At 44.1% G+C, this 26,754-nt stretch overlaps 1 protein-coding gene across 1 annotated transcript; it reads left to right on the top strand.

Annotated features, from left to right (window-relative positions):
* Nucleotides 1–596: 596 nt before the first annotated feature.
* SLC5A11 (solute carrier family 5 member 11) lies at nt 597–25,241 on the top strand. Its single transcript, XM_063428965.1, has 16 exons — nt 597–785; nt 4,413–4,598; nt 7,656–7,727; nt 8,103–8,207; nt 14,142–14,201; nt 14,610–14,714; nt 17,714–17,819; nt 18,245–18,325; nt 18,936–19,141; nt 20,332–20,467; nt 20,592–20,699; nt 21,199–21,349; nt 22,422–22,590; nt 23,020–23,235; nt 23,595–23,757; nt 24,489–25,241. The coding sequence occupies exons 2-16, from the start codon at nt 4,467–4,469 to the stop codon at nt 24,704–24,706; spliced, it is 2,028 nt and encodes a 675-aa protein (XP_063285035.1). The 5' UTR covers nt 597–785; nt 4,413–4,466; the 3' UTR covers nt 24,707–25,241.
* Nucleotides 25,242–26,754: the final 1,513 nt, after the last annotated feature.

Consider the following 26,754-nt stretch of genomic DNA (forward strand, 5'->3'; position numbering starts at 1 on the left):
AATCAGCATCTCCTCATAGATATGCATTGAATCAATTCATCTAATGGGGAGTGTTCAGCACCTCTGTGAAGAGGGTGGAGACGCTCTACGCCAGTGCTGCACACTGCGCAGCACTTGACTGGGAAGCACCTCTAGGGGCCGTCTGAGTGACTGTCACTGAAGGTGTTACTAGGCAGCAATGTAAACACTGCCAAAAAGAAAGTTATTCTTTTTATGTCCACTTCTCATAACTTTTTGTGTTAATTAAACAGACAGTTGTCAGTCTTTGCAGCCGCTGTGAAGCATTGCTGTCAATGCAGGAGTTGAGATCATAGACCTTTAACTCGCTGAATTTACAGCAACAATCAAAGCAGGGTGGACGTCGGCCAACCTGTTCTAACATGGTATTTAGATGAAACATTGTAGATGTTCCTCGTATGCCTGCCAACAGCCGGTGTCATATTCTTACTAATCTCCATGTAAACAGTGACACAGGAGTGTAATGCACCTCCTCCCTCCGGGATGCTGAATATGTGGAATAGGTACGGAACCTGGCAGGTGTTGACAGTGCAGTATTGAAGACGAACAGATAACTTTGTTCCAATTGTTAATGTGTCAGCGCTGGGACACAGCTAGGGAAGTACACGATATCCACATGTATCGCCTTTCTTACAGTTTAACCAAGGCTCATACTTTGGAGTTTGACCCATGATGTAGAAATTGATCTCAGCCTCAAACCACAGACCCTGCGTTAATAATTTGGCTATCTCTGTGCTGCTGGGAGACGAGCAGGATTTAAGAACTGGGTAAGCCGGATTTACAGACTTGAAGGTTTTTTTGTATTGTGATAAGAGAGCGGCCAAATGAGCTACTCTCCAGTTGTTGGAGAACTACAACTACCATGATGCTTTGCCAGCCTAAAAGAGGGAGCTGCACATTTGCACTGCCGTATCTGGAGATATCACTGCCACTAACTGTGCCGTAAGGTGTATTTTTCTTGCAGGCTTATTAGGTGAAGTGTGAATTGTTGGAAACTCAAAGGGAATTTCACGTGTTAGACCAAAATAGACTCAGTGAAACACGGCTTACTTGGAGAATGTTTCTAGTTTGGCTTTCAAATTTATTTTGAATTCAGTCTAAATTCCAGAAAGGTTCATCAGTTAACCACGTGTAGTCCCTGGGTGTTTAAAGCATGGAGAATTCAAGCTTCATGTCTTTTGCCATCAGCGTGTTGGTCAATGTTTGGGCAAAGGACACGCAGTGTAGCTGTACCAGCACTAAACTATACAGTGGGATAATGGCCTTTTAATGTTTATGTTTTTCTGTTGTCATTGCTTGTATGATGCAGTGTAAGCAGTGGTAGAGGAGTCCGTGTCGGGAGTGTATTTCACATGATTATTGTCTATTATAGCCAAGCCACAAAAACAAGGCAAGTGCTGAGATTAGTGAGAGTTGTGTTGCAACAACAGCTGATAGATAATGTAATTGGTCCACACCTCTGCAGCACTGGGGGGTGTGCACTGATCTGAAGAGCTTACTGTCTTATTGGAGGAATAATTGCACAAGGTAGTTCTGGGTGTCATCTGAAATAACGTTCAATATTGGTTCTGCATTGTAACTCCTTTCCAATACCAGATGTAAGCATTTATTCACTTAACAGTGAGTTATTGGTAGTTTAACATGAGCACAGTCAGGAAATCTGCAGTTCAGCCATGCTGGAGATGGCTTCAGTACTCAAAAATTTGGGTCTAACTTTTCCAGGTTACTTGTCAGGTATGGATAACTCGCTGTTAAGGGAATAAAGTACTGGTTATAAATAAAGAAAATCCCATGGTATTTCCATATTTAAGGATAATCACATTGGCTTGTATCGGTATAAAGAAGAAGTTTTTCGATTATATATGATAATACTTTCAAATGAATCCGAAACACCACTATTCTGTGGCATTGCCATTCTTTGAGATACATATTGACATATTGGTTTATATTTAAGGAACATCCTTTCTAATTTCTCCTAACAATTTTCCTGTCGGTCCCCTTCCCACACTATGTGAACCACTCAAAGAAATAGGATGAATAGTTAAAGCTCACACAAATTCCATAGTATCGTTAATAACAAGGTCTTGAATAGAAATGTGGAGATGGCATCATTTAAAGCATGTGGAATATAGAGGAAGATGGAATGATGGCTGGAGGTGGGATGGATAGAACTGTATGGGAAGTGTGATGGAATGAGATGTAGGAGGTGGAATGAAGGTAGTGGGTGGGATGGATAGAACTGGATGGGAAGTGTGATGGAATGAGATGAAGGAGGTGGAATGAAGGTAGTGGGTGGGATGGATAGAACTGGATGGGAAGTGTGATGGAATGAGATGAAGGAGGTGGAATGAAGGTAGTGGGTGGGATGATTAGAGCTGGATGGGAAGTGTGATGGAATAAGATGAAGGAGGTGGAATGAAGGTAGTGGGTGGGATGATTAAAGCTGGATGGGAAGTGTGATGGAATGAGATGAAGGAGGTGGAATGAAGGTAGTGGGTGGGATGATTAGAGCTGGATGGGAAGTGTGATGGAATAAGATGAAGGAGGTGGAATGAAGGTAGTGGGTGGGATGATTAAAGCTGGATGGGAAGTGTGATGGAATGAGATGAAGGAGGTGGAATGAAGGTAGTGGGTGGGATGATTAGAGCTGGATGGAAAGTGTGATGGAATGAGATGAAGGAGGTGGAATGAAGGTAGTGGGTGGGATGATTAAAGCTGGATGGAATGTGTGATGGAATGAGATGAGGAAATTGGAATGAAGGAGATTGGATGAATAGAAATGGAAGAAAAGTGTGATGGAATGAGATGAGGGAGGTGGAATGAATGTGGGAGATGGGATGGATAGAACTGGATGAGAAGTGTGATGGAATGAGATGATGAAGATGGAATGAAGGCAGGAGGTGGAATCTTTAGAGCTGGATGGGAAGTGTGATGGAATGAGATGAGAGAGGTGGAATAAAGGTGGGAAGTGGAATGTTTAGAGCTGGATGGGACGTGTGCTGGAATGAGATTAGAGAGGTGAAATGACGGGTTAGAGCTGGATGAGAAGTATGGTTCGAGCTGGATGAGAAGTGTGATGGAATGAGATGAGAGAGGTGGAATGTTTAAAGCTGGATGAAAAGTGTGATGGAATGAAATGAGAGAGGTGGAATGTTTAGAGCTGGATGAAAAGTGTGATGGAATGAGATGAGAGAGGTGGAATAAAGGCAGGAAGTGGAATGTTTAGAGCTGGATAGGACGTGTGATTGAATGAGATGAGAGAGGTGGAATGAAGGGGATGGTATGGTTAGAGCTGGATGGGAAGTATGATGGAATGAGATGAAGGAGCTGGAATGTTTAGAGCTGGATGAAAAGTGTGATGGAAGCAGAAGAGGGAGATAGAATGGCGGGATTGTTATATGTCAGGACAGGCTGAATGAAGAGGAGAGATGGAATGAGAAGGATATGAGGGGAACTGGCCAGAAGGGCTGTTAGATGAATAAAAATATAATGTATGTGATGAGACAGGGAAGGCGTTGGGTTAAAGCCAAAGTTAGTGGCTGTTAGACTAGTTTTGGGTGAAGAATGGCATATTCCACATGATGATATTCAATGGCAATCTCCACAGATCAGCCAGCTAAAGTTTTGTTTACAATCCTTGTAAACTTCACGCTCTGCTTCATTCTCTCGCCTTCCGCTCCACAGCTCTCCCACACATTTCTTTTTTGCGTCACAAGTTTAACGAGATACAGGCACCATACCTGGTGTCCTCTCCTGCCCTCCGACACATGTCCTTTACTGTAAGCTCTTCACCTCTCGTTTATTCTAACATTATCTTATTTGTCATTTATTTGCTGTTTTATAGCGTCATTGTAATTAATGTCCACTGCCTCTATATAAACATAAAAAACTGTAAACAAACATAAATAGTAAAACTATCTTCACAAAAAGTGCTTGTTTTACATATGTATCTATGGAAAATATCCCACAACTATTATTTCAATTATTGTGTTACTATTACATTCTTTATGAGTTTTTTTATTATAAGTTTGTGTTTGTGTCAATTATAAGTATTATTTCACTTTAATTTACACTAATAAATAATACTATGACATAAGTATGCGAACATATAAAAAAGCTAAGTAAAGCAGATTCTTACAGATTTTCGTGATTAGTATATACTTAAATAAATTGCTTAACTTATAGTTGCTTAACTTTGAACCCAGTGAAAGTGTTAAACTTTAAGAGTCTCTCCAAGATTCGCACGTCCCGCCTAATGACCTACTTTAAACCATTGCGACATTACAGAAAAAACATTTCTGTTGAGTTTTGGCCTCTGAAAGTGATGGTGACATTTACCTAGTGTACTTATCATAGTATTTACTTATTATTCAGCTCTGGATTGTTTCCTGCAGATATCTCTCATCCAAGATCTTGGAACATCATTAGTTGGACAGAGACTGGAAGACATGGAAACCAGCAGCGAGACTCCGTCCCAAAGCACGCCGACCACAGGTGCTTTTAGAACCAAGTCTCTGGAAGTGGCTGACATTGTGGTCCTGGTTTTGTACTTTGTCTTCGTACTGGTAGTGGGATTATGGGTAAGCAGTACTATTGACCAAGAACCTCAATAATCCGATGGTTTGACTATATTATTTGTAAATTAAAAAGAATAGATGTGTTCCTTAGCATGACATCAACCTTACTCCTGGCACCTGCAAAAGTGGTCAACTGAAAGATGCACATCAAAGTAAAAAAATAAATCAAGAAAAACAGTTGATGGCTTTCTGTGATGGGAGTTACCTACCGAATGACATCTTGCTTGGTGTTCATACCAGGATGGTGCCGTTTAACCCTTTAAGGACTGGCATTATGCCTTGATTACAATCTGGCCAATGGAGGCTTCTTGCCAAATTTCCTGTAATTTTTTTATCAGCCGTTTTATAGAGTCCTGCGGTCATTAAATTAGTAGATTATTTAATGTCGGTGCAGCTTATTTCAAGGTTTGGTTATCGTGATGACTTAAATGGCCCTTGGCCCATATCGGTTGCCTCCACATATGTACTAACTGCGCCCACAAAATATTGCTGAAAGCACTCTGTCTGTCGTAGAAGAAATAGCCTTCACAGTTAAAAATAAATTGTTATTCTTTATTCCCACCCCCCTCCCCCTTTTTTTTATTGTTTCCGCCAGAATTGATATTCACATAATAATTCATGCTTTTTATCCACTAAGCTTTGACAAAACTGAAAGAACAAGTTCCCTTGGTGACAGCCAGCGTGCATGAATGAAATGATATTTGGTGGTTTCAGTTCGGAGTCAAAGTTCCATCTTCCATGTTCCTTTGTGGAATGTTGCTATTCATTCTTTGGTGCTTTATCAGATTGGATGAATGTGTTGGCACTGCAGAGCTGCATTCACTCACATTCATGTTATATATACTACAGGTTATATTAAAATATAAATGTTTTTTATACACGCTCCAATTAAAATGATTGGTGGCCAGGGGACAGCCTCTAAATGTTTATTTTATTCCCAGATTAGGAGGAAGAGACCAATAGAGGGGGAAAAGAGGGACGGTAAGAAAAAACAACATACTTTATTCATTTATTTATACATTAAATATTTAATAAATGTATAATATATAAATAGAGATTTATTTTTCTTTCTGCTCCTCTTTTTTTTTTACTCTCTGTTGGTTACTTTACATCACTTGATCTGTGAACCAAATAGTGTGAAAATGCACCTATCAGTGTACACACATGGAGCATCGCAGTTTGCTGCGCATGGGGCTGTGTAGCCGCAGACCGGTCAGATTACCCATGGTGACCCCTGTCCACCGCACAAAAATGGCTTCAATGGGGAAGTGAGCGTTTGAACTGGACCACGGAGCAATGGAAGAAGGTTGCCTGGTCTGATTAAAGGATCACTATAGGGTCAGGAACACAAACATGTATTCCTGACCCTATAGTGCTAAATACACCATTTAGGTGGCTTTTCCCCCGTTAGCCCCCTATAAAAGTTTAAAACCCACCTTATTTCTAGCGCCGCGCAGGTCCGATTTGTGACATCATCAAAATTGCCGATTTTTTTTGCCAATCCAATGCTTGCCAATAGGGAATCTATTTCCCATAGGGAAAGCACTGGATTGGCTAAAATTGGCACGGGGGTGGGCCCAAATGCCATTTTGGCCAATCAGCACCTCCTCATAGAGATGCATTGAATCAGTGCATCTCTATGAGGAAAATTCAGTGTCTCCATGCAGAGCGTGGAGACGCTGAACGGCAGGGCTGCCTATTGTGCAACCCTGAGCCAGGAAGCCCCTCCAGTGGCCATCTGAGGAGAGGCCACTTGGAGGTTTCTCTGAAAAGGTAGTGTTTACATAAAAATGCCTGAAGGCAATGATTATACTCACCAGAACAATTACATTAAGCTGTAGTTATTCTGGTGACTATAGTGTCCCTTCAATCAAGTTTTCTTTTAGATCAGGTGGATGTCCAGGTGTGTGTGCATTATTTACCTGGATAAGAGATGGCAGCAGGGTGCACTATGGGAAGAAGGCAGGCTGGCGGAGGCAGTACTATGCTCTGGGCAATGTTCTGCTGGGAAACCTTGGGTCCTGGCATTCATGTGGATGTTCCTTTGACACGTACCACCTACCTAGAGATTGTTGCAGACCACGTACATCCCATCATGGCAGTGGTGTTCCCTGATGGAAGTGGCCTAATTCAGCAGGACAATTCACCCTGCCACACTGCAAAAATATCATGCAGTATAACTGTGTTCATCAGATTAGCTCACGGCAGCCAGAGAGAAACGAAAACATGTGCCGAATCAAAATCGGGCAGCTACTCCAGAGATTGCAATGTTAAAATACAAATCATTTATATAGAAAAAAAAATGATTTAAAAATATACACATACTGCTTGGAATAAGTCACAGACCCACAGAATGGGAGGGCAATGAGAGAAGGAAAGTTAAATTATTATATAACATATTTTAAAGGACACGCTAGAAATTATTTGGGGGCAGTGCCCAGTCATTTTTCTGTAAAACATTGCTGTATAGTAAATACAGCAATGTTTTCATTACACGGCTAAATACACCACTTGTGGTTGTCTTCCTGACGGCGATGCGAGGCGCTTCCACTGTGAGAACCGAGTCCGACTTCGCTCTCACACACTATGCTTGTCATAAAGAGAATATAAGGTGAGAAGCACAGCACTCTATAAGAAGCATTGGATTGGACGAGAAGGCGAAGAGTCAGAGTGGCTGAGAAGGGGAGTAATAGCCTTTTCTCCTTTTTTTAAACTCATGTTTAGGGGGCCCTGAATCTAAATGGTGAGGAGAACTCTATAGCGTTAGGAATACAGGTCCTATAGAATGTAAGCTCGTTTGAGCAGGGTCCTCTTCAACCTATTGTTCCTGTAAGTTTTCGTGTAATTGTACTATTTATAGTTAAATCCCCGCTCTCATAATATTGTAAAGCGCTACAGAATCTGTTGGCGCTATATAAATGGCAATAATAATAATAATGGCACTATTGCGTTCCTTAAAGCTAAGTAACCATGTTATTATTTTTTTGCCCATGAACAGAGAAGGCGTCACCCGGTGTAAAATCATCTCTAAAAATAATCTCCTATTTCCTTTGATTTAAGTCCATGTGGCGCACTAAAAGAAACACTGTGACGGGTTACTTCCTGGCCGGGAAAAGCATGGTATGGTGGCCTGTAAGTATCACACCTGCAAGGTGATCTTCAGTGCATTAACCCCTTCAGTAACAAGTTGTCTTTGTTTTGTTTTTTTATTAAATTGCATAATTTATGTTATTACGTAACATTTTTATATTTTGAATGAAATAGCAGTTTTGTGTATAGATTGCTGTTTGAGGATACTTGAAAATAATGTAATTTTATATAAATGTTACTTATTTTTTTACAAAAATGTCCTTTGCTTGTAGTAATATTAGTGGGGTGGGGGAGAAAAAGGTTTAGAGACTATATATTATGTGGATAATACTTCACATATCATACAGAGGACAGCTATTGTGTTTATTGGATGTCTTCGATTCCCTCTGAGGGTCTCACTCCCCTCTTGTCCTGCAGGTTGGAGCCTCGTTGTTTTCCAGTAACGTTGGGAGCGGACACTTTATTGGCTTGGCCGGTTCAGGAGCAGCGTCTGGGATTGCAGTCACTGCCTACGAATGGAATGTGGGTATTTCCCAGCAGCAAAACTGTATCACTTGGCAGATATTCCTTGTACACACAGCAACACTAAACATTTCTTAGAACATCTCAGCGGTGGTGAATGCAGCTATTGTTGAGATGTCTGGAGGTGGCATGTTCAATCTTCTCAAATCTGATCTTCCTGGTGAGAAGGAGGAGTCTGCACATCCTGACAATACATTATTATCTCTTTCTAAAGGGATTTATAAAATAAGAGCATAGATGCCGATAATTAAAATCTTTGGGGAAACATATTTTAACAGATCTCTTCCATCTTCCTTGCTCTTGACATGTTTTCTATTGCTGTCCACCCGCCACTTTCTCCTTCCGACTTTTCACCCCCTGTTGGCGTTGGTGGAGGTTGTCAACAGCAATGCAGTTGTACGGGAGCTTCCCACCAGCCATCAAACTTCTCCATTACTTACAGCAATGGGTGTGCCTGTACATCGTCCTAGACATTTGCACTACCACCCAAGTTGCAGACAGAGCTCAGAAAGCAGACATTTTGCTAGGAAGACCCAGGCTTCCTGAGCCGTGTCCAACTCCTGGACATTGGGGTTTGGTTCAGGAAGTGCAACAAACCTGGGTACATCCAGGAAATTTACCAAAGGAGGGGAGAACAATGGATGGGTTAGAAAGAGAAATGAGAAACAAGGGGGCACGGAGAGAGTGAGCTTGAGGGAAGGATAGAAACAGCAGAAAAAGAGAAAGTAATAAAGTATATTTGTATCTTCACTCTAAAAGAGTGCGTGTATGATAGTAGTAAGTATATGTTGCTTTAAATGATTGCCCCTTTAAATGTCTCTATGGTACATGGAAGAGATAATTCCAATATGACAATGGAGAGATGTTTAAGAATAAAATCTGTAATGTCTTGGACACTAGGCTTATTCATGAAACTAGGAATTGTGGAGAATTAACGAGGATATTGTAAAATTTAGGTTGAAGATAATTAACGCATACCTCCAATGTGTCCCTGTTTAGGAGGGACAGTTCCTATTTTAGGCTCAAATCCCTTTGTCTCTTCTTCCTATCCTAATGTCCCTCTTTTCTCGCTGCTCCGCATACTCCCAGTAATGTGTCTTTATACTCCAATAAATGTGTTTAGAAATCAGTCTGTGTGAATTAGATACATTGTTTTTGTTCTAAATTAAGTTTTAGTTTCATAAATTGTTATCAGTGTCACCTAAAATTTCTCCCCCATCACACCCCTAAAATGTAAGTGCCCTTCTTTGTCAATTTGAAATGTTGGGAGGTGTGCTTACTCTGTAGAGTGGCTCCCAGTAGACCCCACAGGAGATTCCCTCCAGGTACTATAATCACTGCAGTGCTGCTACCTGCCTCGGGACAGGGCTCTACTCATTGACTGAAAGGGGTCAGCAGGGGCGGACTGAGAACCCTCAGGGCCCCCGGGCAAAATAAATCAAGGGCCCCCTTACAGGCCCCACCCATACTCCGCAGCAAGCGCCACCCATGTCCCGCCTCCATGCACCGCCTCCAGCCACACCCTACACAATCTTTAGACACAAGGAACAAAAGTGCAATAATCCCTTCAAGGCCCCAGTAGAGACTACAATTGAGGGCTAATGGGCCATGGAGGGGGGTCTTTCTAGCAGAGGCTATCTCAGTGTCCTTTAGAGAGTGTGTTAGAAAGAATAGCCTCCAGGCCCTATTAGAGACTACAATGGAGTCTAATAGGCTTGGAAGGGGGCCTTTCTAACAGAGGCCATCTCAGTGTCCCTGCTGGAAACAGTCGCCTCCAGGCCCCAGTAGAGACTACAATTGAGGGCTAATGGGCCATGGAGGGGGGGGGGGGGAGCATTCTAGCAGAGGCTATCTCAGTGTCCTTTAGAGAGTGTGTTAGAAAGAATTTCCTCCAGGTCCCATTAGAGACTACAATGGAGTCTAATGGGGCCTGGAGGGGCGTCTCTCCAGCACTCTGGTTCCTATTCACAATATAGCAACACAACATAGCTCGCTGATACCTAGGCCAAGTTGGCTCCTCTTACCTTAATTACTGTTGCTGGCTGGCAGTCTGTGGGCTTGCTGGAAGGCTGTGGGCTTACTGGCTGCGGCTGGCAGGCTGTGGGCTTGCTGGCAGGCTGTGGGCTTGCTGGCTACTGCCGGCAGGCTGTGGGCTTGCTCGCTGCGGCTGGCAGGCTGTGGCTTGCTGGCTGTGGCTTGCTGGCTGGCAGGCTGTGGCTTGCTGGCTTTAAGCCTAACTGGTGGCCTGTGGGCTGGCTGGCTGGCTACTGGCCAGCCTGTGGGCTGGCTGGCTGGCTGGCTGGCCGGCCTGTGGGCTGGCTGGCTTGCTGGCTACTGGGGCACTCGTAGATTATTTAAAGAAATAATCCATGCACAATAACCACTACTGCTCTGTGTAGTCGTTATGGTGCCAGGAGGGCCGGGCCCCCCTCCTAGAGTAAGTAGTCAAACCGTTTAAGAACAGTTTGACAACTTACCTGGGGTCTGCTGGGATATGAGGCTGTAGTAGGGTATAGGAGCAGTGGTGCAATGTGTAAGGGGTGCAGTGTGTGTGTGAAAGGTTCAGTGTGTGTGAGGGGGTGTAGTGTGTGTGAGGGGGTGTGGGGCAATGTGTGTACGAGGGGGCTGTGTATGTGTGTGGCAATGTTAGTATGGGGGGCTGTGTGTGTATGGGTGGGCAGTGTATGACAGGGAAGGGGGCAATTGCCCTCCTCTTACTCCCCCCTCCCCCTCTTCTTACCCCCCCCCTCTTCTTACCCCCTTCTTACTCCCCCCTCCCCCTCTTCTTACCCCCTTCTTACTCCCCCCTCCCTTCTTAACCCCCTCTCTCTTCTTAACCCCCTCCCCCTCTTTTTACCCTCCCTCTCTTCTTACCCCCTCCCTCTCTTCTTACCCCCCCTCCCTCCTCTTACCCCTCCCTCTCTCTTCTTACCCCCCTCCCTCTCTTCTTACCCCCCTCCCTCTCTTCTTACCTCTCCTCCCTCCTCTTACCCCCCCTCTCCCTCCTCTTACCCCCCCTCCCTCCTCTTACCCTCTCCCTCTCTTCATACCCCCCTCCCTCCTCTTACCCCCTATCCCTCTCTCTTCTTACCCCCTCCCTCTCTTTTAACCCCCCCTCTCTTTTAACCCCCCTCTCTTTTAACCCCCCTCTCTCTTTTAACCCCCCTCTCTCTTTTAACCCCCCTCTCTTTTAACCCCCCTCTCTCTTTTAACCCCCTCTCTTTTAACCCCCCCTCTCTCTTTTAACCCCCCTCCCTCTCTCTTTTAACCCCTCCCTCCCTCTTTTAACCCCCCCTCCCTCTCTCTTTTAACCCCCCCCTCCCTCTCTCTTTTAACCCCCCCTCCCTCTCTTTTAACCCACCCTCCCTCTCTTTTAACCCCCCTCTCTTTTAACCCCCTCTCTATCTTTTAACCCCCTCTCTCTCTTTTATCCCCCCCTCTCTCTTTTAACCCACCCTCCCTCTCTCTTTTAACCCACCCTCCCTCTCTCTTTTAACCCCCCCCTCTCTCTTTTAACCCCCCCTCCCTCTCTCTTTTAACCCCACCCTCCCTCTCTTTTAACCCCCCCTCCCGCTCTCTTTTAACCCCCCCTCCCTCTCTCTTTTAACCCCACCCTCCCTCTCTTTTAACCCCCCCTCCCGCTCTCTTTTAACCCCCCCTCCCTCTCTCTTTTAACCCCCCCTCCCTCTCTCTTTTAACCCCCCCCTCCCTCTCTCTTTTAACCCCCCCTCCCTCTCTCTTTTAACCCCCCCTCCCTCCCTCTTTTAACCCCCCCCTCCCTCCCTCTTTTAACCCCCCCTCCCTCTCTCTTTTAACCCCCCCCTCCCTCTCTCTTTTAACCCCCCCTCCCTCTCTTTTAACCCACCCTCCCTCTCTCTTTTAACCCCCCCTCTCTTTTAACCCCCTCTCTATCTTTTAACCCCCTCTCTCTCTTTTATCCCCCCTCTCTCTTTTAACCCACCCTCCCTCTCTCTTTTAACCCACCCTCCCTCTCTCTTTTAACCCCCCCCTCTCTCTTTTAACCCCCCCTCCCTCTCTCTTTTAACCCCACCCTCCCTCTCTTTTAACCCCCCCTCCCGCTCTCTTTTAACCCCCCCTCCCTCTCTCTTTTAACCCCCCCTCCCTCTCTCTTTTAACCCCCCCCTCCCTCTCTCTTTTAACCCCCCCTCCCTCTCTCTTTTAACCCCCCCTCCCTCCCTCTTTTAACCCCCCCTCCCTCCCTCTTTTAACCCCCCCCTCCCTCTCTCTTTTAACCCCCCCTCCCTCCCTCTTTTAACCCCCCCTCCCTCCCTCCCTCTCTCTTTTAACCCCCCCTCCCTCTTTTAACCCCCCTCCCTCTCTCTTTTAACCCCCCCTCCCTCTCTCTTTTAACCCCCCCCTCTCCCTCTCTCTTTTACCCCCCCTCCCTCTCTCTTTTACCCCCCCCTCCCTCTCTCTTTTAACCCCCCCCCACCTCTCTCTTTTAACCCCCCCCCTCCCTCTCTCTTTTAACCCCCCCCCTCCCTCTCTCTTTTAACCCCCCCCCTCCCTCTCTCTTTTAACCCCCCCCCCTCCCTCTCTCTTTTAACCCCCCCCCTCCCTCTTTTAACCCCCCTCCCCTCTCTTTTAACCCCCCCTCCCTCTCTCTTTTAACCCCCCCCCTCTCTCTTTTAACCCCCCCTCCCTCTCTCTTTTAACCCCCCCTCCCTCTCTCTTTTAACCCCCCCTCCCTCTCTCTTTTAACCCCCCCTCCCTCTCTCTTTTAACCCCCCCTCCCTCTCTCTTTTAACCCCCCCCCCCCCTCTCTCTTTTAACCCCCCCCCCCCTCTCTCTTTTAACCCCCCCCCCCTCTCTCTTTTAACCCCCCCCCCCTCTCTCTTTTAACCCCCCCCCCCTCTCTCTTTTAACCCCCCCCCCCCTCTCTCTTTTAACCCCCCCCCCCCCCTCTCTCTTTTAACCCCCCCCCCCCCTCTCTCTTTTAACCCCCCCCCCTCCCTCTCTCTTTTAACCCCCCCCCTCCCTCTCTCTTTTAACCCCCCCCCCTCCCTCTCTCTTTTAACCCCCCCCCTCCCTCTCTCTTTTAACCCCCCCCCTCCCTCTCTCTTTTAACCCCCCCCCCCCCCTCTCTCTTTTAACCCCCCCCCCCCCTCTCTCTTTTAACCCCCCCCCCTCCCTCTCTCTTTTAACCCCCCTCCCTCTCTCTTTTAACCCCCCCTCCCCTCCCCTCCCCTGTAGCGTAGCCGAGCGGCTTTCCGGTCCGCGGTGCCCGGCCGGAGTGATAGGAAGGTGCACACTGTGCACCTTCCTGTCAGTCCGGCCGGGTACAGGAAACAGAAACTTCTGTTCCGCGCGGAGTTTCTGTTTCCTGTACCCGGCCGGACTGACAGGAAGGTGCACACTCAGTGTGCACCTTCCTATCACTCCGGCCGGGCACCGCGGACCGGAAAGCCGCTCGGCCACGCTACAGGGGAGGGGAGGTGAGGTGAGGTGAGAAGCTGCAGCCGCCTGAGAGCGCTCAGGCGGCTGCAGCATTTAAAGGGGCGGCCGGGCCCCCTGATGGCGGGCCCCCCTCCCGGCCGGGCCCTCGGACCATGTCCGAAGTGCCCGACCGGTCAGTCCGCCCCTGGGGGTCAGGGATTGGCTCAGGAGAGCTAATGGAGTAGTAACTCAGGCTCTCCAGAGCAGAAGAGGATGGTGGGGAGCTCTGCCTGACAGACCCCAAGTAAGTAGTCAAATCATTCTCCAGTGGTTTGGCTACATAGGGGGCATCAGGTAACTCCTGACACCATAACCACTACAGTGCCCTGTATTGGTCATGGTGCCTGGACTGTTCATTTAAAGATGTTACACAAGATAGAAAAAAAAAATACCAGTAAGTGATTTTTGCTAATATAGAATTTTTGTCTTTGTGGAATTGTTTGTAACCACTGTTTTTTTTTTTGGTTTTTTTTTCAGGGCTTGTTCTGCGTCCTTGCTTTGGCCTGGTTCTTTTTACCTATATACATATCAGCTGGGGTAAGAAACATAGACTCACAGAATTTATCTAAGTTCTACCACCTGCAATGGGTGGCTGCTCCATGCATCTACAACTCTTTAAAAATGATAAAGGATTGGCATTCCAGTGACGCACTCTGTAACCAGTAGCATACAGGGGGCATTTAACTAGTATCACATGTTACCAGCCAACCAACTCAATGCTCACACTGCTATTTGGAGGGACATTTTTTATCTGATGGCTCCTGGAAGCCGGACACCAGTGCAGCAGCCTGAGAACAGGACAGGTGTCCGAGATCAGGACTGTCCCTGGGGACCCAGGACATTTGGGAGTTATATATTGAAGTATTTTTGTAATATTCTGTCCTTAGACATTGGTTGTGGTCTTTAATCTTTCCTAGTTTATAATGATCTATTTATCTGTTGCAGGTCACTACAATGCCGGAATATTTACAGAAACGATTCGGTGGGAAAAGGATCCAGATCTTCCTGTCCATCTTATACCTGTTTATCTACATTTTTACCAAAATCTCTGTAAGATACGAACTAGTGACAGATTTTCTTTTCAGGGATTAGCACAGATCAGTGTATTACAATGAAATAAAAAATCTAATTACAAAATGAAGGCTCAGATATTGGAGGAGTTATTTAAAGGACCACTATAGCTTAATGAAGTGGTCTGGGTGCCTGGTCCAGCTAGGGTTAACCCTTTTTTTTTTTTTATAAACATAGCAGTTTCAGTTTATACTGAGGGTTAATCCAGCCTCCAGAGCCTCTAGTAGCTGTCTCATTGGCAGCCGCTAGAGGCGCTTGCGTACTTCTCACTGTGAAAATCACAGTGAGAAGACGCCAGCGTCCATAGGAAAGCATTGTAAATGCTTTTCTATGAGACCGGCTGAATGCGCGCGCGGCTCCTGCCGCTCATGCGCATTCAGCCGATGACGACTCGAGGAAGGAGGAGAGGAGGAGGAAAGCTCCCCGCCCGGCGCTGGAGAAAGGTAAGATTTTAACACCTTCCTCTCTCCGGAGCCCGGCGGGAGGGGGACCCTGAGGGTGGGGGCAACCTCAGGGCACTATAGTGCCAGGAAAACGAGTATGTTTTCCTGGCACTATAGTGGTCCTTTAAGCCAACATTCTGCCATTTGAATTTGCTACAGTTATTTTAGCGAATAACTCGGTGACTGATTACATGGCCATATTAAGATTAGAATGATAAACACCTCGATTAGATGGATGGATTGATTGCTGGATAGATAGATAGATAGAGATAGATAGATAGATTGATAGATAGATACAGGGCTGATGCAAGGATTTTTCCGCACTCCCTCCTCCCCCTCCAAAAAAAATAACATCTTCACCTGTGTGCTTCTTAACCTCCCTTTTGTGTTTCTTATCCCCTCTTTTAAATGTCTTACTCCCTTCAGTGTGTCTCTTATCTCCCCTCTTTGTTTGACTCTTACATCTTCCCAGATTTTGTGTCTTACTCTTCCAAGCCCCTTTGTGTGACTCCTTCTCTCCTAGCCCCTTTGTGTCTTTTACTCTTCCCAGCTCCTTTGTGTGTGTCTCTTCACCCCCAGCCCATCAGTCTCCCCCCCAGCCCCTCTGTGTGTCACTTTTTCCCCTTCTCAAACCCAACTGTGTGTTTCTTTCACATCCAGCCCCTCTTCCCTCCCATCACTTAGTGGTCCCCTACCTTTCCTGTCCCTTAGTGTTTCTCTCCCCTCCCTGTCCCTTGGTGCACCCTCCACCCCGTTAGTAGTCCCCTCCCCTTCCTGGTGTGCCTCCTACCTCTCTTGTGGCTGAGCAGAGCGGATCCCGGTACAGGAGCTTCAGTTTCCTGTTCACGGCTGTACTGACAGGAAGTGCTCTCTCAGTGAGCACTTCCTGTCAGTCCGGCCGGGCACAGGAAACAGAAGCTCCTGTACCGGGATCCGCTCCGCTCGGCCACGCCACACTCAGTGGTGTATATACACTGACAGTCACACACTCAATGACAAACACACAGACTCACTGATTTGACACACACACATTCCCCAACAGACACTGGCAGATACGCACTGATAGTCACACACACTTAAAGGACCACTATAGGCACCCAGACCACTTCAGCTTAATGAAGTGGTCTGGGTGCCAGGTCCAGCTAGGGTTAACCCATTTTTTTTTTTATAAACATAGCAGTTTCAGAGAAACTGCTATGTTTATAAATGGGTTAATCCAGCCCTCAAATCCTCTAGTGGCTGTCTCACTGACAGCAGCTAGAGGCGCTTCCGTGATTCTCACTGTGAAAATCACAGTGAGAGCACGCAAGCGTCCATAGAAAAGCATTGATAATGCTTTCCTATGAGACCGGCTGAATGCACGCGCAGCTCTTGCCGCGCGTGCGCAATCAGCCAAATGGGAGGAGAGGAGGAGGATTGGAGGAGGAGAGCTGCCCGCCCGTCGCTGGAGAAAGGTAAGTTTTAACCCCTTTCCTCTCCCCAGAGCCCGGCGGGAGGGGGACCTTGAGGGTGGGGGCACCCTCAGGGCACTATAGTGCCAGGAAAACGAGTGTTTTCCTGGCACTATAGTGGTCCTTTAATGACAAACACACAGACATCACTGACAGACACAGACTCAGTGATCTGACACACACTAATTCATTGACAGACACACACACGCACACGCACACTGACAGACATACACACTGACAGACTCTTTGACAGACACACAGTGATAGTCACACACAGATTCAATGACAGACTCTCACTGTTTTGATAGACACTCACAAAAACAGACTGACACACACACACACACACACATTGACAGACACACTCATACACTCACAGACAAAGACACATACTCACACACATGCACTCACAGACACAAGCATACACTCATACACTCACACAACCACACACACACTCACTAATTATTAATATTATTATAGTGAAACATTTTCTACCCAGCCTACCTACCTGGAGAGCTGGCGTGGGTCTGCCGTTGGGGGTCCAGTGGGGCTGCTGTGAGGCGTGCAGCTGTATTGGCATCTGAGGCGGCGAGGGAGCTCTGATTTCCCTGCTCTGTTCCCTCGCACCTTGCGGGCCGCCTACTGATGCCGGGAGCTGGAATTACGTGATATTCTGGCTCCCGCGGCATGAGCAAACGGCACGCAAGGGAGTAGAGCAGAGATCAGAGCTCGCTCGCCGCCGCGGATGCCAATAAAGCCGCACGCCAGGAGGTCCAGAAGGTGGCCTGGTAAGAGGGAGCGCTTCCCTTCTGCCGGTCACTGGAATCTTGCTCCCCCAGAGCCGGTGCTTCCTAAGGTGGCCGCCTGCGCCTCTTTATGCACGCGCCGCCCCTGGATAGATAGATAGAGCGATAGATAGAAAGACAGACAGACAGATAGGGTGGTTTTTAAATAAAATAGTTTTCTTCTTATTTATGCCTGACCGGAAATTTCTATCTAGTTTATGTCTCCCCAACATCATCAAATGAGGCCATGTATTGTGTAAATATTAATTTAAACACTTCATGGTATTTCTGACCCTCGGCAGGTGGATATCTATGCGGGAGCCCTGTTTATCCAGCAGGCGCTGCAGTGGGATCTGTACGTTGCTGTGTGTGGATTACTTGCAATCACTGCCATCTATACCGTTGCTGGTGAGAATTGATTTCCAAAATGAAGGGTTTGTCTATTTTATTTTAAAATGACTGTTACCATAACAACTGCTAGATGACCACAGACATTTGTTCGCTGTTTCCTCTCAAACAACAGAAGCAGATTTTCTCATATATTAAAATTTACCTGAAGAATTTACCCTGTCACCCGAGCAAATGGTGATTGTTTTTCGTGCTTGTGCATTCGTACATTACACACCTGTTTCCTTGTCACAGCACACATTATATTAGCTTCATGTCTGCACCTGCTGTGCTGTGTGCTTAGTAATGCTCATTAATAGAGGCTGTCTGTAAATTATCATCGTTAGTGGTAAAATACCCGATGAACATAGCTCAGCTCAAATGGCCATTTTTGCCTTTCTTTTTACAATCTCTGACCATAAAGACATATGCTGTTTCTATTCCAGGTGGGTTGGCAGCGGTTATTTACACGGACACTCTGCAGACGGTGATCATGATTCTGGGCGCTTTTATTCTCATGGGTTACAGTGAGTATCACTAAATTATCGCACTGTCGGCTTGCAACGTCCGGCGCTAATAGGAAACTAATGTTCTCCGAGGAAGTGTTGGCCCAAACTTAGAAGAAGTCATGAAGGCAGAACTGTCACTTCTAAGGATTTGTAATACTGACAGGGTTATTCCCAGCAATACTAGGTTTAGTAAATAACTCTCCCAGGGTATTAACTAAAATGAGAATTGCCAGGAATTCAAAGGAAATTACTAAATAGTCCAACGGAAAACAGTATCTGCTCCTCATTTGCATTGTGTGCCCTGACTGTGCCATGACTGTATTGTGAAATCATTTGCTAAATCTTTGATATAAATTGTAAAAGAAAACAGTGTCACATGATAAAAAGATTAGCCCAGTTTATGGGGTGACTTTCAATTTTTTATTGAAATGATGTGATATCCCGAAACGTGACAGGTTCCCGAAACGTGACAGGTTCCCCTTCCCGATAGTACCAAGCTGATTTCACCATATTCATGTTGTTGCTAAGTGTTTAAACGGTGGTAGTTGCAGCACCAATAATTGTTAATAATTTTGAATATAATGGAGATGCCTAAGCAGATATTTCCTATGACCGTTTTTTATTTTAGGTTTTGTCGAGATAGGAGGTTACGAGGCTTTGACAGAGAAGTATTTTAATGCGATTCCAAAAACCAACTTAGGGAATAGCAGTTGTGGTCTTCCGAGAGAGGATGCCTTCCATATATTCAGAGATCCCATCACATCAGACCTTCCGTGGCCCGGTGTTTTGGTGGGAATGACCATTCCGTCTCTCTGGTACTGGTGCACTGACCAAGTAAGTATGGAAGAGTCTATAATAGTCAAAATCCAGGGCAAACTGGACAGTGTAGTGAACGAGTGGTCCTGATTTCCACCAGATTGAGCTGTTGCCATACGAATGATGCTGTTCTTGCACCAGATGGCTAACAGGTTCACCTATGGTCCAGTCAATAAACCCTTGGTAAGCTTTGTAAACGCACTATAGTGTTTATGGTGCCAGAAGTACCCTGGTGCCTCCCAATCTAAGTAGTCAAAGTGTTCAGTAACTTTTCTTACCTGATATCCAAAGAGAGCCGCTTGCCGCATCCTGTCTTCTTGTTGAGAGGAGAGTGGCGCCTGATGGGACCTTAGCTAAAAATTCAAACGATTACTAAACAGCTTGAATAGTTAAAATTGGGTTCCCACCAGAACACATCTAGCATCATTACCACTACAGTGTGGTGTAGTAGTTATGGTGTTTGGGGTGTTCTCTTAACATACGTTTTAGGGTTGCCGACATGATAGTGGTAAAACAAGATTAATGTCTCTTCGGCAGCCGTTAACATGACCCTAAATCTCTTACAATAGAATGCAATCGACCCAAAGTCTAACGAGCTTGTGAAAAACAGCTCTGTAGAAAGCACCAGCAATTGGAATGAGTGTATATCAGTTCCCTCTAGTGGCTATTGTTAAAACTGCAGATTAAAAAAAACAAAAAAACATCTTACATCATGTTTCTGCTTGTTTTTATTTAAAGTAGACCTATTATTATCCACTAAACATAATTTAATCTATACATGGTGGAGAAAAAAAAACCGACAGCAAATGTATAGAATAAAAGTGGTGTGTGTTTGAAGTTACTCATGGACTCTATATTTGGTCTCTCAAATAAAATAAAATGATATGTGTGCATTTTCAAGAAATTTGTAGCTAATCGGTAGCTAAATATATGGATCAAATGTTAATCTTTATAAAGAACATCGAGTTCGTGTTTTCCACAGAGTTTCCCCTTTATGATATATTCTACATATCTAACTTTCCCGTTGTTTGAAATGCATAACAAAGCCCGAAAGCTGACCACTTGTTTTGCAAAGAAGTTTGCTTTAAAAAAAAGAAAAAATGAATAACCTATATAAATGCCAGACTTCCCATTTCTAACCTCTAATGTAAAAACATTGGCCAAACATTCAGCTCTTCCTAACCATCCCAATGGTTTTATGTTGACAGGTCATTGTGCAGAGATCACTTTCTGCTAAAAATCTGTCCCATGCTAAAGGTGGCTCTCTATTGGCTGCTTTTCTGAAGGTCTTGCCCCTCTTCGTGATGGTTCTACCTGGAATGATAAGCAGAGTTCTGTTCACAGGTAAGGAAGAATTCCACCCTTTGTCAATAGAATGTGCAGTAATTCCAGGTGACATACTACAAGACAGCATTTTAGATAAAAAATGTTTGCTGTGCCAGATTAACGTCTCTCTTTGTCCCAACAGATCAGGTGGCCTGTGCAGATCCCGTGATTTGCAAGCAGATTTGTGGAAATCCCTCAGGGTGCTCAGATATTGCCTACCCTAAATTGGTCATTGAATTACTACCAACTGGTAAGAAATAACAAGGAACCAAGGTTGACTAATTGACGCAACTGTTTAAGAGCAGATGGCCACACTTGGCAGTCAATATTCTAAGTGGCAGGTAGGGTATGAGGCTTCTCTTGTGATGTGTGCTATGACTTTTCATCTATTTAATTTACTAAAATGCCTGCTGGACAACACACAAGTTAACTTCACCAAAAATTGCTGCATCCTACTTAAGTACGTCTCAAAGCCCCCATCACTTGTATGCTCAAGGACTGGCTAACCATTTAGGTACCGACCTTTGAGAAAGTTGTGAGTTACTCAAAGTTTAATAATTGGTCCAGTTTTGAGTTTGCTCTACATGTCTGGAGTTGAACAACATTTTTAACTTTGAAGGTAGTTTGGTTTACACCAGTTTAGATCAGATGGCCAGAGAACGTAGTTTGGAAAGTTGGACGAGGGACGTTTGTAGTAGAATATTTATTAATCTGTAACTCCCTAACTCTTCGTCTGCCTTTACTTTTAGGATTAAGAGGTCTTATGATGTCAGTTATGATTGCTGCTCTCATGTCTTCACTGACTTCCATTTTTAATAGTGCCAGTACCATCTTCACCATGGACCTCTGGCGCCACATTCGTCCACGCGCTTTGGAGTGGGAGCTCATGATAGTGGGGAGGTACGTGATCAGCAATCCAGTGTTCTTCTCGAAATTACTTGAATTTTTAAACTGTGATTAGGGGTCTAAACACAAAACACTAAATTGTAGGAAATTGAAAGTCGGTTTGCAAAATCAGGTAACAATAGCAAGATTCTGAAAGGATCGATTTGGCTGTTTTTAGTCTAAACTTTACTCTTCTCTGTGTTTCGGTGTTTAGTAAATAAAACCTGTAATTTTTCTTCATGCATAATAAGACTATACATGCCTATTTAACCTCTCATCATCTTCCGATGTCCAATGCAACGTGTGCCCTGGCTAGTCCAGAATTGATCTGGATAGTAATGTAATTTGCTTAATTGTCAATATATATTTAATAGCAACAGAGCATTACATGGAGAAAGGTTAAAGAGTTACTCCAATCACCATTACCACTTTAGTGATTTGAAGTGGTTATGGTGGCGGGAGTCTGGATCTGCACTGTTTCTGCTTGAAATGTAGCAAATGTATATAGAGAAATCTGCACTTGTATGAGGGTGGCGAGTTCCCCCCCAGACACACTCTGTTCCGAGCTTCCAAATGTCAATTCTGTGCATAAAATATGTCTGTCGTCAGCACGCGGGCAACAGGCGTATTGAGCTTCTTCTTTGTCTGCACAGGCATGCATTTTTCTCCCTACCCTCCTACCAATAAAATTGCTCATTTAAAAAATGAAAATAAAAAACGTTTCCCAAGTCCCTTTTGTCTACCTCCTCACTGCCTCCCTTTGCTGACTCAGAATACGCGCACACGCTCCAAGCTTGCAAAACGGTCCAATCACATCGCTATGGACCATGGAAGGCCATGACTGATGTCAAGAAGGGATGTGGAAGGCAGCGCCGGGTGCTTCACCTGGTGCTGGAATCCAATAATTAATAATCTTTTATTGCAGGATTTACTCCCCAACTAGAAGGGTTGGAATGACCCTTTAATACAAACTTTACACCAATCTCAATATTTCACCCAATAGTAAATACCAGAGAAGTGGCTTTTCCCCTTTAAGTAACCAGTGTCCCTTAGAAATGTTTCGTGACTGTATCTCTTTCCATTCCAGGGTCTTTGTCTTGGTTCTGGTGGTTGTGTCGATATTATGGATCCCCTTGGTTCAGGCCAGTCAAGGTGGACAACTGTTTATTTACATTCAATCCATCAGTTCGTACCTCCAGCCTCCGGTGGCCGTGGTCTTCATGGCTGGCTGCTTTTGGAAGAGAACTAATGAAAAGGTAAAGAAATTGTTTATACTTGCCAGACAACATCTCGCTGGTTTCTGGTATTAAATCTCAATGATTTCTGGTTAGAAGATGCCAACCTTTACATTTTTCCTATGGGAAAGCATTGGATTGGCTGAGATCATCAATTCTGATGATGTCAGCCAAGGAGGCGGATCGGGGAAAGACCAGCGGTGGCAGAACCGCATGGCACTGGATATAAGGTGAGTTTTTAACTTATTTAAAGGGGGCTAAATAGTATTTTTAACACTATAGGGTCAGGAATATACATTTGTGTTCCTGACCCTGTAGTGTTCCCATAAAGAATGACATGGAGTTGGGCATTCCACCACCATTTCACTTTGAATTTTGTCAAACTCCTAACAGAGATAAGATAAACATTGTCTCATTCGTGTTATTAACCTTTGCTATCTCTTATTTTAGGGTGCCTTCTGGGGAATGACAGCAGGTTTGGTTGTTGGAGTCACTCGAATGGTGCTAGATTTTATTTATGTTGCACCCCAATGTGATCAGCCTGACACTCGGCCGGGAGTAGTGAAATACGTTCATTATTTATACCTCTCCATGATCCTCGGAGCGCTGACGCTAATAACCGTGGTAGTGGTTAGCTTGTTTACAGAACCTCCTTCCAAAGAGAATGTAAGATGGATTTCCTTGTTATTTCAAACAAATCTAAAATATTATTACTATGAGATACATTTATATACTTGTTCGTTTTGCATTTTACTGCTGTTACTGCTGGATGTCATGAGAATCTTATCATAGCGCACACGTGTGTTTGGCAGTTATCAATTCTTTATTCTGGAAAGCAATGAGGCCTGCACAGAAGCATTGAAAGAACTTGCGCTAAAAACCGATTAAGAAGTTCTACGGTTTTCAGGTCACGTTTCCAATTGAAACTTGACGCTGAGACGCATGACCCTACGTTTTGTACATCTTCCTGAATGTGAAAACGTAAAACAAATATTGCTGCTTAATCCGCGTATATTAATCCTCAGGTCAGCCGGCTGACATGGTTCACGAGGTTCGACGCGGGAGTGGAAAGTCTTGAGCAAGTAACGGAGGAGAAGAACTTGCAGAATGGAGTTAGCTCTCTAGAAAGCATTCCAGAGAAGATCGAAAGTACAAGTTCCAGAGAAGTACTTAGTGAAAATGCAACAGGTAATTAGCTATAATCTCTGATTTTATCTTTATCCAAAAAATACTAGTTATCACCTGCCCAATATTACATAGAAGCCATCAAATATGACATTTTGTTTCTCTGCGCAATCTGTAAAATTAATATTTAAATCCACAAAGAAATGCTCTAAATTGTGTTCAGAATCAAGTCACCTTCCATGTGTGCATGATGTTATATCTAAACATTTCATCAATTTAATTGTAAATGACACAGAAAATCTTTCTTTTCATGCTGTTCCTGAGACACTATTCACCCCCATTCCTCAGAACGTTCTCATTTATCTAGAAAACCTCAGACTGCCCTTTCACCCTGAGAAACAGGCAATCTGCTCACAAACAAATAAAAGAGAGTTTTCACAAAAACTATATTCTAAGATGATATACCATATACCGTAACTTAAAAAAATTATTTCAAGAAATAGATTTCCTTGATAAGACCCTCAGAATTCACCCTGAGACCCTGAAAATGTGCCTGTTTTCCCTAATGCAGAGGGATAAGTAAAACTTGTGTGTTCAAAGTCAGATCCTGAAAATGTGCCTGTTTTCCCTAAGGCAGAGGGATAAGTAAAACTTGTGGGTTCAAGGTCAGATCCAACGTACCCCCAAGGTCAATTAAACTTTTGTAGACCTCGACGATGCCAGCTGCTATTTTATCTGGCAGTGGCATTTTTAGAGACTGTGCTAAAATCTAATTACTAACAAATATCTTGCAGACGAACACTCCTCCTTTTTGTCACGTTTGAAGAAGGCCACTCTCTGGTTATGTGGGATGGACAGACGTGAAGAAGACGGACTTAGCCCTGCCGCTCCTCCACCTCTAGAACCAGCTGACAAGTTATTATACGAGCGTCCCGTGATAAGGCACATTTTAAATAGCAGCGTGATCATCTGTATAAGTGGCGCTGTTTTTCTGTGGGCTTATTTTGCTTAAAAAAAACCCAAAAAAACTGGACTTTTGGTCTTGCAAATTATTTAACCTTTCACGATGGTTTCCCCACTCTTTGTTGGTGAACGGTTTATATATTTATGGCAGTCCAAGTGACAAATTTTAAAATAAGTAAAAATATTCATGTAAACGTTATTAAGTAGCGTTAAAAGCCAGCAAAAGTACTGCACTAGCAGGTAAATGGACATATTTTACCTACACCGATACTGCAGGCAGTAATATTGCAGTACGGGCTGATTAACAAATTGTCCCTTTAAGAGGGATATTTGATTATCTATCAAGTCCTTTGTTGTTCTGTATTTATTTGAGATTTTATAGTTTTCGTTGTCTCATTCCATTCCTGCGTAGATCACGGAGAGGGCGGTCTGCTTTTGTGATAGTATTATGTGTCATCTAATCAGAGAGACAAATCATTTATCATGGGTTGCCATAATTACTGGAGCATTGTGTATTAAAGGAAATATTGCTACAGTTCCAGTCATGGTAAATTCTGTTCCTTGTCAAGTTTAATGCATAGAACTAAGAACAATAGATTATTATCTTTGACACACAGTGTATTCATTTCAATGCCAAATCATTTTATATTGTTCTGAAATTTAGCTGTAAATTGAAAAACTCGGTCAATGTTAAAAATAAAATAAAATAAAAATACATATACATAAAATATCTATATCATGGGAGGCAAGACCCAATTATTGGCCATCCATTCTTTTGGTCTACACTTATACATAAAGCCGTACATACTTTTCTAATCATTTTTTTTTTTTTTTTTTTTTAATCTGGCAAGCAGAATTGAATCCTAGATTTATTTATAACATTTACCATCAACCCGCCTTGCTTACAGTACCCCATTAACCCCTTAAGGACACATGACATGTGTGACATGTCATGATTCCCTTTTATTCCAGAAGTTTGGTCCTTAAGGGGTTAAGGAGTATTAAAATGTCCATTTTTATGGTAGATAAAATTATTACTATGGCAATAAAACACCAAGATTTAGAAAGGGCATCACTGAGAGCTGAGGTGCACAATGTGTTAAAAAGACTAATAAAAATACAATAGTAACAATATGATAAAAGAAAGTGCTCAATCACCTTTGTGAATCACTCTAAAAGCACACAAAACAGTGACCGTATAAAAGTGAGATCACACAATAATAAATAAATACTACAGATAAACCATTGATGTGGAATTTAAAAATACAAATATAAAAAAAAGACCATAGGGTAATAAAGTTAACACAGTTTCTATATATATATATATATATATATATATATATATATATATATATATATATATATATATATTACAGCATCTCACAAAAGTGAGTACACCCCTAACATTTTTGTAAATATTTTATTATATCTTTTCATGTGACAACACTGAAGAAATTACACTCTGCTACAATGTAAAGTAGTAAGTGTACAGCCTGTATAACCGTGTAAATGTGCTGTCCCCTCAAAATAACTCCACACACAGCCATTAATGTCTAAACCGTTGGCAACAAAAGTGAATACACACCTAAGTGGAAATGTCCAAATTGGGCCCAAAGTGTCAATATTTTGTGTGGCCACCATTATTTTCCAGCACTGCCTTAACCCTCATGGTCATGGAGTTCACCAGAGCTTCACAGGTTGCCACTGGAGTCCTCTTCCACTCCTCCATGATAACATCACAGAGCTGGTGGATGTTAGAGACCTTGCACTCCACCACCTTCCGTTTGAGGATGCCCCACAGATGCTCAATAAGGTCTAGGTCTGGAGACATGCTTGGCCAGTCCATCACCTTTACCTTCAGCTTCTTTAGCAAGGCAGTGGTCGTCTTGGTGGTGTGTTTGGGGTCGTTATCATGTTGGAATACTAACCTGCGGCCCAGTACATGTTGGCATTCATGGTTCCCTCAATGAACTGTAGCTCCCCAGTGCCAGCAGCACTCATGCAGGCCCAGACCATGACACTCCCACCACAATGCTTGACTGTAGGCAAGACACACTTGTCTTTGTTCTCCTCACCTGGTTGCCGCCACACACGCTT

This window comes from Pelobates fuscus, chromosome 8, assembly GCF_036172605.1.
Source record: "Pelobates fuscus isolate aPelFus1 chromosome 8, aPelFus1.pri, whole genome shotgun sequence".
In the NCBI taxonomy this organism is placed as follows: Eukaryota; Metazoa; Chordata; class Amphibia; order Anura; family Pelobatidae; genus Pelobates; species Pelobates fuscus.